This window comes from Sorex araneus, chromosome 6 (genome assembly GCF_027595985.1).
Source record: "Sorex araneus isolate mSorAra2 chromosome 6, mSorAra2.pri, whole genome shotgun sequence".
Classification (NCBI taxonomy): Eukaryota; Metazoa; Chordata; class Mammalia; order Eulipotyphla; family Soricidae; genus Sorex; species Sorex araneus.
In genome coordinates, this window is record NC_073307.1 from 68198410 (window position 1) to 68213999 (window position 15590).

The 15590-nt window shown below is 39.5% G+C and overlaps 1 protein-coding gene across 1 annotated transcript in view; it reads left to right on the plus strand.

Moving 5' to 3' along the window:
• ADAMTS20 (ADAM metallopeptidase with thrombospondin type 1 motif 20) overlaps positions 1 to 15590 on the plus strand; it is a 249176-nt gene that overhangs the window by 60525 nt on the left and 173061 nt on the right. Inside the window, exons 5-7 of the mRNA XM_055143422.1 lie at positions 6719 to 6802; positions 8299 to 8423; positions 10056 to 10096. Of these exons, the coding sequence (XP_054999397.1) occupies positions 6719 to 6802; positions 8299 to 8423; positions 10056 to 10096 (250 nt within the window). The remainder of the gene's footprint in view (positions 1 to 6718; positions 6803 to 8298; positions 8424 to 10055; positions 10097 to 15590) is intronic.

Sequence of the window (15590 nt, forward strand, 5' to 3'; positions counted from 1 at the left end):
GGTGGGGATTTGTGCTGTTTCTTCATGTTGCTGTGGTAGTGTGGAGGTGACACCCTTTAGTTCACTATCAATTTCCAGAAAGAATTTTGGATGTACTCAGAAATGGTGGTCTCCTTTTTTCCCCTTCTAGAATGCTAGTGTCCTCTTTGGTACTCCTCTATGAGTTATGCGAGTTCTCTAGTATAGCGTCAGAGGATGTGTTCCTTAATATTAGGCCTGTTCAGTTTCTCGTGTTCACATTAATTTTGGTGAGATTGGAATAGGCTAGTGGACTGTTGGTGTGATGTGTTTGTGACAGCCAGGCTGTCCTCCTCAGAATTTGGAAATGAGATGTGAGTCCAAAGTGCTGGGAAAGGGGAAAGCAACTGTGGCTGCCATGGAGGCCATGCCCAGCCCTGCTGCGGTACCTGTGGGGGAGTTGGCCGTGTTGGTGCCTTTTCGCCTCTGGCCTGGGTGCTGGCAGGGGGAAGTAGAAGTTCTTGCAGTTCCCTTGGTTTTCTGAGCACGCGGCCCCAGAGGTCATCCCCATGAATAACTTTCAAATCACCATGCTTCAATTAAAAAAAAAGGTCGGGGGGAAGAAAAATGATAAAGAAAAGAAGAGATAGTTTATGCAGCCATTGGTAATGGAAGCATACTTACCATGAAGTATCCTTTGCTGGGAATTCTAACACTAGATGGCGCCAGACAACTACAAAAGATGAAACCTCCCCCAAAGCCTTAGCCTATGTCAATTTTTATTTTTAATGAGGAAAAAGTATTTTATGCAAATTTATTACCTAGTCAAATGCTATTAGGGATCACTTTTTGCATATTTATTTTGGGAGGGACAAGTCCATACATTCAAAATACTACTTTTTTATTGTTTGTAATTTCTTTTATTCTATTTTTTCAAGATATCACTGTATCACTGTCATCCCATTGTCCATCGATTTACTCGAGTGGGTGCCAATAATGTCTCCATCCATCCCAGTTCTGAGATTTTAGCAGCCTCTCCTTACTCGTTTTTCCCAAAGATTGGAGGCTCTTTTCAGGGTCAGGGGAATGACACCTGTTATTGTTCCTGTATTTGTCATATCGAATACTCCATGGGGAACTTGCCAGGCTCATCTGTGTGGGCAGGATAACTCTTGGTAGCTTGCCAGGCTTTTTGAGAGAGACATATATATATGTATATATGTATACATATATATGTATATGTGTATACATATATATATATATACATACACACATATATATATATATATGTACACACAGATCATGATCACGAAATCCTGTTAATCACTGATTTCTCAGGTGGGCTCAGTAACCTCTCATTTCGCGCTTTCCCTGAGATCTTAGAAGTCTATCTCAACTAGGCCCTCCGAACTATGTCACACTGGGGGCTCTTTCAGGGTCAGGGGAATGAGATTCAGCTTGTTACTGGATTTAGCATATGAATACACCATGGGAAGCTTGCAAGGCTGTCCCATGTGGGCAGGAAACTCTCAGTTGCTTGCTACTTTCTCCCAGAGGGAGAAGTAGGTTCTAAGATATCGCGTCTGGGAGCTTGCTTTTAAGTCTCTGGATGTTGGCCGTTGATGGGATTACACACACCTGTGTTCCTCTGCTGGTATCTTCATGCATGAGGCCTGTCCGAACGTGTGGAGAGGGGCCTCAAGCATGGCTGTGGCTAGGTTCCGGTGGTCTTCGGCTGCCGGGAGCTCTGCTCGGGGTTGGGATGGAAGCTGGAGCCCATCCCCTCTGAGGGGCCCTGGGGAAGACAGCCAGGCGTGCGGGCAAGGGACTCTACACACAGATACATACACATATATACATATATACATAACATATATATATATAAGTATATATATATTTCCCTTCCTGATGATGTGTCCAGGAATATGTTCACTCATGCGTGAGGCTTGGCCCGAGCATTGGAAAGCAGCCTGGAGTGTGGTGGCTGTGGGATAGTGGAGGTTAGCTGGTAGGGCTGGGTCCCTTGCATGGGGTGGGAGGGCCCTCACCTGCCCCACTCTGGGGCACCCCTGGTGTGGAGTCTGGTGGCATGGTTAAGGGGGCCTCATCTTATGCTCCCTTCCAGGACAAGCAGCTGTGATTCTGGAGGGTGGCCTATGAGGGTGGCCTGGTGCTGGCAGGAGGAGGCTTATGGGTGTGACCCCTGGGCCACTGGAGACTGGGGGAAGCAGGTAGAGGGTCTCTGCTTCCGGGACCCATTGAGCCCAGAGTCCAAGATCACAAAGTTCAGCATTACCTGGGCTCCGTGGGGCTTCACTCATGCGTGAGGCTTGGCCGAGCATGTGGGAAACGGCCTGGAGCGTGGTGGTGGTGGGGTAATGGAGGTTGTCTGCCGAGGCTGGGTCTCTTGGGGCAGGGAGGGCCCTCACCTTCCCCCCTGTGGGGCACCCCTGCTATGGAGTCTGGTGGCATGGTTATGGGGGCCTCAGTTTATACTCCTTTCCAGGAGGAGCAGCCGTGAGTTCTGAAGGGTGGCTGATGAGGAGATTATCTGCGCTGGCAGGAGGCGGCTTATGGGCATGACCCCTGGGCCACCGGAGACTGGGGAAACTGACTTGGGAGCACTGCCATGCTCCAGGCCACTTTCCACACACTTGGGCCGAGCCTCACGCATGAGTGAAGTCCCATGAAATCCAGATAATGCACAACTTTGTTGTGCAATCAAGTTATTTATATGGGCCCTTTCTTCCTTCCTGATGATGCTTGCAGAGCTGTGAACTCTCTCTCTCTCTCTCTTTTTTTTTCTTTTGTGGGTCACACCGGCAATGCACAGAGTTACTCCTGGCTTTAGTTCTGGCTTTGCACTCAGGAATTACTTCTGGTGGTGCTTAGGGGACCATATGGGATGCTGGGAATTGAACCTGGGTTGGCTTTGTGCAAGGCAAATGCCCTACCCGCTGTACTGTCGCTCTAGTGCAGAGCTATAACCTTTCCTCTTAACTTTTCCTTTGCTGTGTTTCACAAGCTCTGTTTGGTAGTGTCCTCATTCTCATTTGTTTCCATGAATCTTTTAACTTCCTCTTTGACCCACTGGTTATTCAGTGACAAGCTATTTAATTTCCAGGTGTTTGAGCTGTTTCTCTATTTCTGTTTATCTACTTTCAGTGCCTCATGGTCTGAGAAGATAGGTGATATGATTTCTATGCTCTTGATTTATAAAGGTAAGTTTTGTGGTTCAACATGTGGTCTCTTTTGGAGAGTGTCTCGTATAATTGTAGAAGAATGTATATTCGGCTTTTTGAGGATGAATAGTCCTACTACATACTAAACTCCTATTTCTTCCATTGATAAAAGTATTTTCTTGCTGAGCTTTAGTCTAGTTGCTCTATCAAGAGGTGACTGAGTGTTGTTGAATTCTCTAATCAATACTGTGTGGTTGTCAGTGTCTTTCTTTCTTCAAGTCTACTAGCAGTTGCTTTAAGCATTTTCCTGTCCCCTCTTCAGATGCATATATGTTTAGGAATGTGAGTTCTTTCTGATGTACATGTCCCTTGATTATTTGGAAACTTCATTGTCTCTTGTAACCTATTTCAGCCTGAAGTCTATGCTGTGTGATAGTAATACGGCCATCGGACCTTTTTGTGGGAGGTGTTTTCTTGAAGAATTGTCTTCTAGCCTTTGACTTTGAGTCTGTGTTTACTCTGACTAGTCAAATGTGTTTGATACAGGCAGGCGAATGTTGGATTAAAATTTTTAATTCATTTCTCCATTCTGTTTCTCTTTATCGTTGCATTTAATACATTGACATTGAAAGAGATGATTGTTAATGAGATTTGTGCCTTTTTTATGTAGGAGGTTGGTGTGTTTGTGGAACTTGTATTTCATTAAAGTAGCCCTTTAGTTTTTAAAATAATGGTTTTGAGTCCTAAAGTTCCTGAGTTATTGTTCAAAATTTGTGAATTTATGTATTGTTCCTTCAAATCTGAATGCAAGTCTAGGTGGGTAAAGTATTCTTGGTGCGACTTTCATTTCATTGAATTTTTTCACTGTATCCTACCTCTGTCTTCAAGTCTGGAGGGTTTTGCTTGGTAAATCTGGTGTAAATTTTAAGGACACTCCTTTTCATATAATTACCTTCTTTGATCTTACTGCTTTGGGTATTCTATCTCTATGAATGTTTTTCATCATTATAATTAGGATGAGTCTTGGAGTATTTTGTTTTATGTTTCTTTTAGCTGGTACGCTTTGGGCCTCTAGCTCTGGACGCATGCACTCTCCAGCTCTGGTAACTTCTCAGCAGTGATGCCTTTCACTGTTTCTTCTTCATCAGGGATTCCTTCCTGGCCTTCTGGGACCCTTATACTTCTTATGTTGTTTTTCTTGAGTTTATTTCAAAGTTCTCTTGTGAGCTATATTAATATTCAGACTTTTTTCCTTATTTTGTGTTGTCTGGGGATTTTCTGTACCACATCTTGGAGCTCACTGATTCTGTTCTCAGCAGCTGTTACTCTGTAGTGCCCTCGTTTCTGTTTTCATCTTTTTGTTTTATTGTCAGTTCATTCCATTGTTTGTTTGAGCTCCTTAATATCTTCAACAATTCCTCTCAAGTTGTTGTCGGAGAGTTAATATTGCTTGATATTACTGGCTACAATATTCACTCACTAAGTCTGGTGGGATTAATGCTTTCCCATTATGAATTTTTGCAGTCTGGAATTGTTTCCTGTGTTTTTCTTGCATGTTTTTGTGTGGCCCAATGACTAGGGTTAGGATTCTTCGTGTGCTCATAGTTAAATATGAATAGGTGAGAAATGCACAACTGTGTATGCTTTGCAGGCAGTGGGGACCTTGACCTGGGGGGCAAGGTGGCGATCCTCAGTAAGAATCAGGGACCTCGATGCTACTGCTGTGGTGCCTCAGTTTACTAGTACCAGGGCTCATTGAGGCCAGGGAGGAGGGTGGAGGGGTCTAGCTTCCTTCTTCCTCATTTTCTAGTTTGTGGGCAGGGTGGGAAGGGGGGAATTCCTTACCTGGGGGGCAAATGGTCATCCTGAGTAACAGCCAGGGCTTGCAGTGCCACTGCTTTGGTGCCTCAGTTTCCTGGGACTGGAACTCAGAAATACACATTCCATATACCACGAAAACAAATGGTCGAACAATTAATAAACAATAAATATAATTTATAGTTATTTAAAATATAATTATAGAAACATGTTACAATATTATATTACTTTATAGAACATCAAGATACCTTAGAAATCTGGTCTGGCATTTTTGAAGGATTTGGATTCTTGTCTTGTGATTTGCCTCAGAGTGGGGAGAAATGACTATGCCAAAGTTCAGGCAATGCTGTGATAAATTCTCTCTTACAGTTTTATTTTTTAATTTATTCTCAATTTATTTTTATTTTTGGGTCACACCCAGCAATGCTCAGGGGTTACTCCTGGTTCATGCACTCAGGAATTACTTCTGGCAGTGCTTGGGGGACCATATGGGATGCTGAGAATCGAACCCGGGTTGGCCGTGTGCAAGGCAAACGCCCTACCTGATGTACTATCACTCCAGCCCCCTCTTATAGTTTTAATATGTGTGTGCATACATACACCAACCTTTATTAAGTATGTGCATACATACATCAACTTTTATTAATTATCCATGATGATGCTATCTACATTTTAAATTCAGTATTTCCTAAACTGTAGAGGTTTTGCTTTTCAAAACAACTACCTTCTACAACCTGCCCTACCAGCACATGGAAAATATTAATCCAGTACAGTGGACATCGTGATTAAAAGTAATTAGTATCTCAATTAGAATGAAGAAATTGAGAGAAAAGTTGTATAAACCCACTTCCTAAGATGATGACTCCCCACTACCCCCCCCCCCCCCCCACACACACACTGTTATTTCACTTTGGTTGTGATGCTGATGACTAGAGGCTATACACATACCTGGTTGTGGTACTTGCACATCTTTAGCTCTGGTGCTTGTTAGGGCTCATTGTGATGTTCACACACATGCTTGCCAATAATTGTACTTCTGGTCACGGAAGTTTACACATCAGTTACTTGTGATGCTTGCTAAGGGTTATACTCCATCTGGTGGCGCTTACACCTTGTACACATACCTTGCTGTTCTGAGACTGGAACCACTTGCAGCCCCAGGGATTGCAGTCTATATTCCTGTCAGGCTCAAACATCAGGGCAGCCAGGATCATGTTTGTAGCAGGTGGTACACTGGGGATTTAAACTCGTCACCCGTTTCTTGCAATGCAAGTGATCTGATCTACTGCACCATATCTCTGGGCCAGTCACTTTTCATTTTGTTTTTGTTTATTTTTGCTTTTTGGTTACACTCAGTGATGCTCAGGGGTTACTCCTGGCTCTGCACTCAGGAATTACTCCTGGTGGTCCTTGGGGGACCATATAGGATGCTGGGGATTGGACCTGGTTCAGCTGCCCGCATGCAAGGCAAAAACCCTACCCGCTAGTTCTCAAACTTGACTTCATAATGGAATTTTTAAAAACACTGAGGAACTTAAAAAGATATTGATGTGTGGGCTTCAACCCTAGCGCTCCTGATTAAATTGGTAAGGGGTGTGCTATGAGCATCTGAATCCAATAAAAATGTCCTAGAAGTGCAGCTTAAAGGTGTTCTTAAATGTGCAGTTCAACTGGAAAACTAACAGTTTAACACTGATTTCAGCATTATTTGAGAAAAACTATTCATTTTAGATATCAGTTCTGTATATTTTTTCTTGCAGGTTGCAGCAATCTATAAGGACTCAAGTATTGGAAATCTTATAAACATCGTAATTGTAAAATTAGTTGTAATTCATAATGAACAGGTGAGAAATATGTGTAAAATTGTTGATATTATTCATAGAGAACTTTTAAAGTGCAAATATATATCGATCATGAAACTCTTTAGAAATGAAATTTTTGAAATATACATTAAATTTGACTTGAAAAGGAGTGAGCTCTTCTTTTCTGTTGTGGTGGAAGTAAAATGTAATGACAGCCGGGGCAGTGACAATAATGAAGATATCTAAGATTAAAAGCATTGTTTTTTTTTTTATTTTTATTTTTTGGTGGTTTTTTGGATCACACCCGGTGATGCACAGGGGTTACTCCTGGCTCTGCACTCAGGAATTAATTACCCCTGGCGGTGCTCAGGGGACCATATGGGATGCTGGGAATCGAACCCGGGTCGTGCAAGGCAAACGCCCGCCCCGCTGTGCTATTGCTCCAGCCCCCAAAGCATTGTTATCTTTTTGGCTTATTTTCAATGGATATAAAATATATTTACTCTTATTTAATTAACTTTTTTGTGAATCAGGATAGTTTTAAAGAGCTATACAAAGTTACTGATAGTTGCATTTTAGGTATAAAATAACAACACCAATCTCTCCACCAGTATCAACTTCACTCCATCGGTGTTTCCAGATTGCCTCCCCATACCAACTCCAGTTCCACCCCTGCCTGCCAACTTGATGGCACAAGAGTTTTTAGAGTTTTAGAGTTTCAGTGATGGCCACCTAGATCTTGTATTTTCAGTTCGGTTGAATCTGTGTTTTGGGTATATGGCTATACCCCTCACTCATATCTCTCATATAACTGAAACCTGTTAAACGATTACTTCCTGTTCTCGTCTTCCCCACTTGATTTCCTTCTTTCTGTGTCTGTCTTCTCTCTAAACGCTGTGGTCAAGGATCATCTAAGCTTTCCCCAAATGATAGTTTTAATTGATGAAACTTACTTAGGAAGATATGAAGAAAGACAAAGACATGATGTATTCAAATAGAATGTAGGCTTATGCAAAGTGGAAAAACAAGTAAAGATACATAGAGATAATTAATGACAAGTAGTGAGATACATATTTAAGGGAGAATAAGGCTTGAAGAGCTAGCTTAAATAGGCTAATTTTTATAAATTAGTTACATATTGAATCGTTAGAATAAGATGGTCAAATTAGATTTAGATTTGATCCAAGTATTTTAAGAATACTAAATACGTTTGGTATTGAAAAGATGATACAATTTCACTTGCCTATGAAAATACTGCTAAATAGGCCAAGAAAATAGGTCAAAGGACCAAGTGCATGTACTCCAAGTTCAATCCTGCACCACATCGTTTCTTGAGCACCTACAGAAGGGGCACCAACACTGCACCAGGGGTACCCCCTTCAACACTGTAGACATGGCCCAAAACAAAAAAAAGACTATTTGAAAAATTGTATGGATGTTAACAAACTTGGAAAAGAGACCAGATTTTTATTTTAATGATTTATTTGTGCGTGCGTGTGTGTGTGTGTGTGTATGTGTGTGTGTTTGTGTGTGTGTAGGAAGGACCAGTCATCAGTTTTAATGCGGCTACCACATTGCGCAACTTTTGTTTATGGCAACAAACTCAGAATATTTTTGATGATGCTCACCCTTCCCACCATGATACGGCTGTTCTTATCACGAGGTACAGTTTTACAAATAACTTTTTGGTCTTTATCTTTTTTTTCCTTAATGATCACCAGTGCTTCTAATTACCTAATTCTTTACCAAAATATGCGGCAATGTTTTATTTGAACTTGTATTGTTAAACATACTATTGAATGAAAGGTTAAAAACTGATCAGATTACTAGCTGATTCCTTATGAAATTAGCAACATTAGGCTGCTTAATATAAGTTTTGGCCTAATAAGAATGGTTGACTTCTATTAGTGACAGAATAAGAGAACTTGGAAAAATATTTGGAAATTAACTAATGAACTGAGAATAGGTTTTGTTTATTCCCCACTTGTTCTTTCAGGCACTTGGAAAGAGTTTTCAGATTATTTGATTGTACATTTTCATACACTTAAAATAAAAAAAAATTCTTTGGCCTGATGATCAGTGTAGGACTGAATTAGTGAGCTTCTTTTACTAGTTTTCCTCATGTATTGTAGGAGGAAAAATTTCTGCTATTATAAGAATTAGCAGTGCCATTTACAAACACCGCTGTATATTTTGAATTCATAACTTTGTTTTAGCAACACTGATTCTGCCAGAATATTTATATCTTATATTTGTTATTTATTTGTTTGGTTGACTGACTGAAGGAAATAAATCTTTAAGTGGTTGAACTCAGAATACCAGAGTTCTAACTTCCTGAAACGAAAATTTAGTTTATTTGAAATAAGTGATATGTAATTTTCATTCTTTTCCTCTTTTCAAAATTGAGGACACAAAGTTGACTTTATACACTGTATTCTACTATCTGTCCATAACTCTGGATTGCAGTTAGAGGTTAAGCAACAAAGATGGTAGGTAACAATTAAAAGAGTATTAAACATAAAAGCAGAGGTAAAACATATAGATAGCTTTCCATTAAATTCGATCAGGGGGCTGGAGCGATAGCACAGTGGGTTTGCCTTGCAACATGGCCAACCCGGGTTCGATTCCCAGCATCCCATATGGTACCCTGAGCACCACCAGGAGTAATTCCTGAGTGCATGAGCCAGGAGTAACCCCTGTGCATTGCTGGGTGTGACCCAAAAAAGAGAAAAAACAATTTGATCAGACATTTAACAGTACACATTCACTTTTATATAACACCTATTTCGTGATATACACAAATGGTATTGATACTTTACATATATATCTATAGTATTTATATACTCTACATTTAAGATTACTGAGACTGTAAAAACTGGCTTTTAGAAATTCATTTGGGTAATAATCACTGAATACTTTATTTTAATTTTGAATTGTAATATTTTCTCCTATTCCCTCTTGCTGCGGGAAAGAGGGGCTCTGTTTGTGCTATTGCTGATGGCAGCCTTGTTCCTATTCTAGAGTTCTTGCTTATATTCAGGCGTTTCTTCCTGATTGATGTAGGGGCTGTAATGAAGACTTAAGGCTAAGTTCTCTTTACGAAGGTTTTGCTAAGTTTCTCTTATTCACTGATAGTTTTTCTAAAGTTGAAGTAAGCTAATGGGCTATTTTGCATAAGTGATTGAGATGGCTAAAGCGATTTTCACAGAAAAAGACTATACCTATTGTGCTAAGGTAAAAAATAATCTTGAATTGTAATATTTTCTGAAAATACTTAAAAATATTTTGTCTTCAGGGAAGACATTTGTGGATCTAGAGAGAAATGTGACACATTAGGTAAGTTACAGCATAAAAATTGCTTATATAATTATTTATTAATGATTAATTTTCTTTATGTTTTTAGCATTTTATATATGTTTTGATTATATATGATTTTAATTTTAAAGAATATCTAATATTAGGCTATACCTTTTAGAAAATAATAACTAATGTGGGGCTGAGGGATGGCACAAAGATTGAGCCAAGCTTTGTATGCAAAACCCGGAGTTTTATCTTTGGTTCCACATACATCCACTGAGCACTACAGGGTATGGCACAAAAGCAGCAGCACATAACTACTAATATTTGTTAGTTACTGGTCATCTAAGTGCAGTGTAAAGCTTGGCATATATAAAGTACATTAATATTAGCTTTATCCTAAGTATATAGAACAAACTTTATGCAAATTTAAAGCAAAATATTCATACAAATAGCCATGATTAGCTATGAATGATTGTCAGATTTAGAACCTTATTAATATAGTATGTTAAGTTCTTATTCTGTCCTCTTGTTATTTTCTAATAGGTAGACAATTCTCTGAATTGTCACTCATGGATAATTTACTTTTCTTCTCATCTTGTTTTTTTTTGCCTCACTCTCTTGTCATTAACTTACAAATAATCTATAATTTCACTTTTCATATTTAAATAGCATATTTTTAGCTTTTTTTTTGAGATTTTTCTGCCCTGTCACTATTGTGCTTTAAATTAACTTTGTCTAAAGGTATCTCCTAAATAATATCTTGCATCACTGAAGCTTTGTTTGATACTCTCTAAGCTACATGCTATTATTTTCTGTGATTTTATTTATAATTTTTGAGAATTTCAATGTTAGAGTATAATGTTTGATATGCAATGTTTGTTTGAATTTGTTTATACATAAAAAATTTACTTAACTTTTTTTTGAATCACCGTGAGATACAGTTACAAAACTTTCATATTTGAGTTTTAGTCATACAGTGATCAAACACTCATCCCTCCACCAGTGCACATCTTCCACCACCAATATCCCCAGTGTCCCCCACATATCCCACCCCTCCCATTGCCTTTATGGCAGACAGTTATCCTCATACTACCTCTATACTTTTGGACATTATGGTTTACAATACAGATACTGAGCAGCTATCACGTTTGATCTTTTATCTACTTTCAGCACACATCTCCCATCCCGAACTATTCCTCCAACCATCATTGACTTAGTGATCCCTTCTCTGTCCCAACTGCCTACTCCCCCAGCTCATGAGGCAGGCTTCTGACAATGGAGCAATATTCCTGGCCCTGTCTCTACTGTCCTTGGGTGTCAGTCTCATATTTTGTTATGTTATTGACAAATGAGTGCAGTCCTTCTATGTTTGTTCCTCTCTTTCTGACCCATTTCACTTAGCATGATACTCTCCATGTCCATCCACTTATCAGCAAAGTTCATGACCTCATCTTTCCTAACCGGTATGTAGTATTCCATTATGTAGACGTACCAAAGTTTCTTTAACCACGCATCTGTTGTCAGGTACTTGGATTGTTTCCAGATTCTTGCTGTTGTGAACAGTGCTGCAGTGAACATACCAGTGCAGATGTCATTTCTACGGTGCTTTTTTGCACCCTCTGGATCCATTCCCAGAAGTGGTATTTCAGGGTCATATGGAAGCTCAGTTTCTAGTTTTTGAAGGAATGCCCATATTGTTTTCCAAAAAGGGTGAACCAGTTGGCATTCCCACCAACAATGAATGAGTCCTGTTTCCCCCACATCCATGACATCACTGGCTGTTCTTGTTCCTTTTGATGTGTGCCAATATCTGTGGGGTAAGATGATATCTTACTGCTGTTTTGATTTGCATCTCCTGGATGATTAGCGATGTAGAGCATTATTTCATGTGCCTTTTGGCCATTTGTATTTCTTTTTTGAGAAAGTTTCTGTTCATTTCTTCTCCCCATTTTTAATGGGGTTGGAGGATTTTTTCTTATACAATTCTACTAGTATCTTGTATGTCCTGGATATTAATCCCTTATCAGATGAATATTAGGTAAATATTCTTTCCAATTTCATGGGCTCTTTCTGGATTTTGGTCACTGTTTCTTTTGAAGTGCAAAAGCTTCTTAGTTTAATGTACTCCCATTTGTTTATATTTCTTTCCACTTGGTTGGTCAGTGCGTTTCATCCTTAAAGATGCTTTCAGCTTCAATGTCATGGAGGGTTCTGCCTACATTTTCCTCCATGTACCTTATGGATTCAGTCTGATATTGAGGCCTTCAATCCACTTTGATATGACTTTTGTGCCTGGCTTTCGCAGAGGTCAGAGTTCATTTTTTGCAGGTAGCTGTCGAGGTTTCCCAGCACCACTTGATCAAGAGGCTTTCCTTGTTCCACTTCACATTTCTTGTTCCTTTATCAAAGATTAAGTGATCATATATTTGAGAGTCTGTGACAGGATATTCAACTCTGTTCTATTGGTTTGCAGGTCTGTTTCTAGCCCAATACCATGCTGTTGTAATTACTACTATTTTGTAGTACAGTTTGAAGTTGGGGAAGTTGATGGCACCCATCTTTTTTCCCCAAAGATTGCTTTAGCTATTCATGGGGGGTTATTGCTCCATATAAATTTCAGGAATGTTTTGTCTAGTTCTTTGAAGACTGTCATGGGTATCCTGATAGGGACCACATTATATCTGTATAGTGCTTTGGGCAATATTGCCATTTTGATAATGTTAATCCTCCCTATCCATGAGCAGGGAATGTGTACCCATTTCCTAGTGTTCTCTTTTATTTCTTGAAGTAGTGTTTTGTAATTTTCTTTCTAGAGGTCCTTCACCTCTTTAGTTAAGCTGATTCCGAGATTTTCTGAGGCATGATTGTGAATGGGATTGTTTTTTAATATCTCTTTTTTCTCTTTCATTATTTGTATATAGGAAAGCCATGGACTTTGGGGTATTGATTTTGTAGCCTGCCACTTTACTACATAAATCTATTGTTTCTAGGAGATTTTTTTGTAGCGTCTTTAGGATTTCTAAGTATAGTATCATATTATCCGCAAATAGTGATAGTTTGACCTCTTTCTTTCCTATCTGTATGCCCTTCATATCTTTTTCTTGCCTAACTACTACGGGAAGAACTTGCAGTACTATATTGAATAGGAGTCGTGAGGCTGGGCAACCTTGTCTTGTCCCCGATCTTAGAGGGAAGGTTTTTAGTTTCTCCTCATTGAGAATGATACTTGCCGTGGGCTTGTGGTAGATGGCTTTGACTATATTGAGGGAAGTTCCTTTAATGCCCATTTTCCTTAGATTTTTTCATCATAAATTGGTGCTGAATCTTGTCAAGTGCTTTCTCTGCATCTATTAATATGATCATAAAATTTTTATCTTTTATGATGAATTGTGTTGATTGACTTGCGAATGTTAAACCATCTTTGCATCCCTGGGATAAATCTTACTTGGTCATGGCATATGATCTTTTTGATGAGTCATTTGATTCTATTTGCTAGGATTTTGTTGAGGTTCTTTGCGTCTGTGTTCATCAGGGATATCGGCCTGTAGTTTTCTTTGTGGTATCTCTCTCTGCTTTTGGAATCAGGGTGATACTTGCTTCATAGAGACTGTTTGGAAGTGTTTCTCTGCCTTCAATTTCCTGGAAAAGCTTGAAAGGGACTGGGAGTAAGTCCTCTTCATAGTTTTGAAAGAGTTTACTAGTGAATCCATCTGGCCCAGGACTTCATGTTTGGGTAGACTTTTTATTACCATTTCAATTTCCTTGATGGTGATAGGTTTGCTCCTGTACTCTACATCTTAGTGGTTCAGCCTTGGGAGGCTATAGGAATCCAGGAATTTATCCATTTCCTCGAGGATTTCTTGTTTGGTAGCATAAAGATTCTCAAAGTAATCTCTGAGGATCCTTTGAATTTCTGTAATTTCTTTTGTAATGGCCCCCTTTTTGTTTCTGATTTGGTTTATTAGGGTTTTCTCGCTCCCTTTGTGAGTCTTGCTAGAGGTTTATCAATCTTACTTGTTTTCTTGAAGAACCAGCTCTTGGTTTTATTGATCTTTTGGATTGTTTTTGGGGCTTCTATCTCATTAGTTTCTGCTCTGAGTTTCATTATTTCCTTTCTCCTGCCTGGGTTGGACTCCTTTTGTTGGTCATTCTCCAAGCTCTTAAGCTGTGAGGTTCGGTTACTTATGTGGGCTCTCTTTCTTCCTGAGCAATACTTGTAGAGCTATAAACTTTCCTCAACACAGCTCACGTTACTCCTTTTGGCTTCATCCCTATTTTCTCTTGGCATCTGTTGGTTCACTTTGAGGCTCTTTCCATTTTCTGCTGTTGTCTGGAGATTCTCTGCACCTCACCTTTGGGCTCACTGATTCTGTCCTCAGCAGCTGTTATTCTGTCGCTGAGGCCTTCCACTGAGTTTTTCAATTGTCCTACCATGTTTTTCACATCAGATATTTGTTTTTAATTTTGTTTGCATTTTCTTATTTCTGCTCTCACATCCTCTAGTATTTTATTGGCAGTGCCTTACATTGTTTCTTTTAGCTCCCTATGCATCCTTAATAGTTCCTTTCTAAATTCCTTATCGGAGAGATTGTCTAGTTCACTATTACTGGCGTGTTATCTGGGCTAGCATCTTCACTTCCTAAGGATGGTGTGTTTCTGCGTTGCTTTACCATTGTGACTTGTGTAGATTTGACTTTCACACAAACCGTTACTATTGTGTTTTTGGTGTAATATTAATTGAGGTAGTGGTTAATGAAGTATTGACCTAATGTGTTTTGGTAATTAGGCTGCTCTAGTGAAAGGTCCAATAAGAAGCTAATTTATGTTTTCTATGGGGTACAGAGAGGGAGACTAGTTTTCGGCTGTGTTAGCAGTTGAAACTACTGAAGCCCCTCCCAGTGGGATCTGACCTGTAATTGGAGTTTTTTTGGGTCCTTGCAGCTGGAGTCCAGGGTTAGGGCTATATCATACCCTGTGTCCCTGGGGGTCCCATGGAGTTGCAAATGCAGCCCTGGATCAGGCCCTTCCAGCAGGCTTCTGACTGTAATTGGAGTTTTTTGGGTCCTTGCAGCTGGAGACCAGGGTTAGGACTATTCCCCCCTGTGTCTTGTGAGGAGTTGTGAATGCCCTGGTTGTGGCTCTGGAAGCTCCTCCTGGCCTACTTAAAATTTTTTTTATCTTAAATTTTGTTTCTGAACTTACAGTCAAAAGTATGGTAACTCTACTCTTTTGTCTCAAGCTTAGTTTTAGGTATACCTTACTTTTAGATATCTTCTGGTTCCATAAAGATGCCAATAGCTTTTTTTCCCTTCAGAATGCCACTGAGATTTTGATACGAATTTCTCTCAGTCTGTATAATGTTTTGGTAGGATAGTCATTGCAATAATTTTATTACCTCTAATTGATAAGCAAAGGACTCTGGATTTTGTATTTGTAAGTGAAATATAGCTTTTCTCTTTCCCTTATGTCCTTTGCATAGTTACTTTAGAGCAATGTCCTTTTTGTATATACACAGGAAGACAGTTAATGC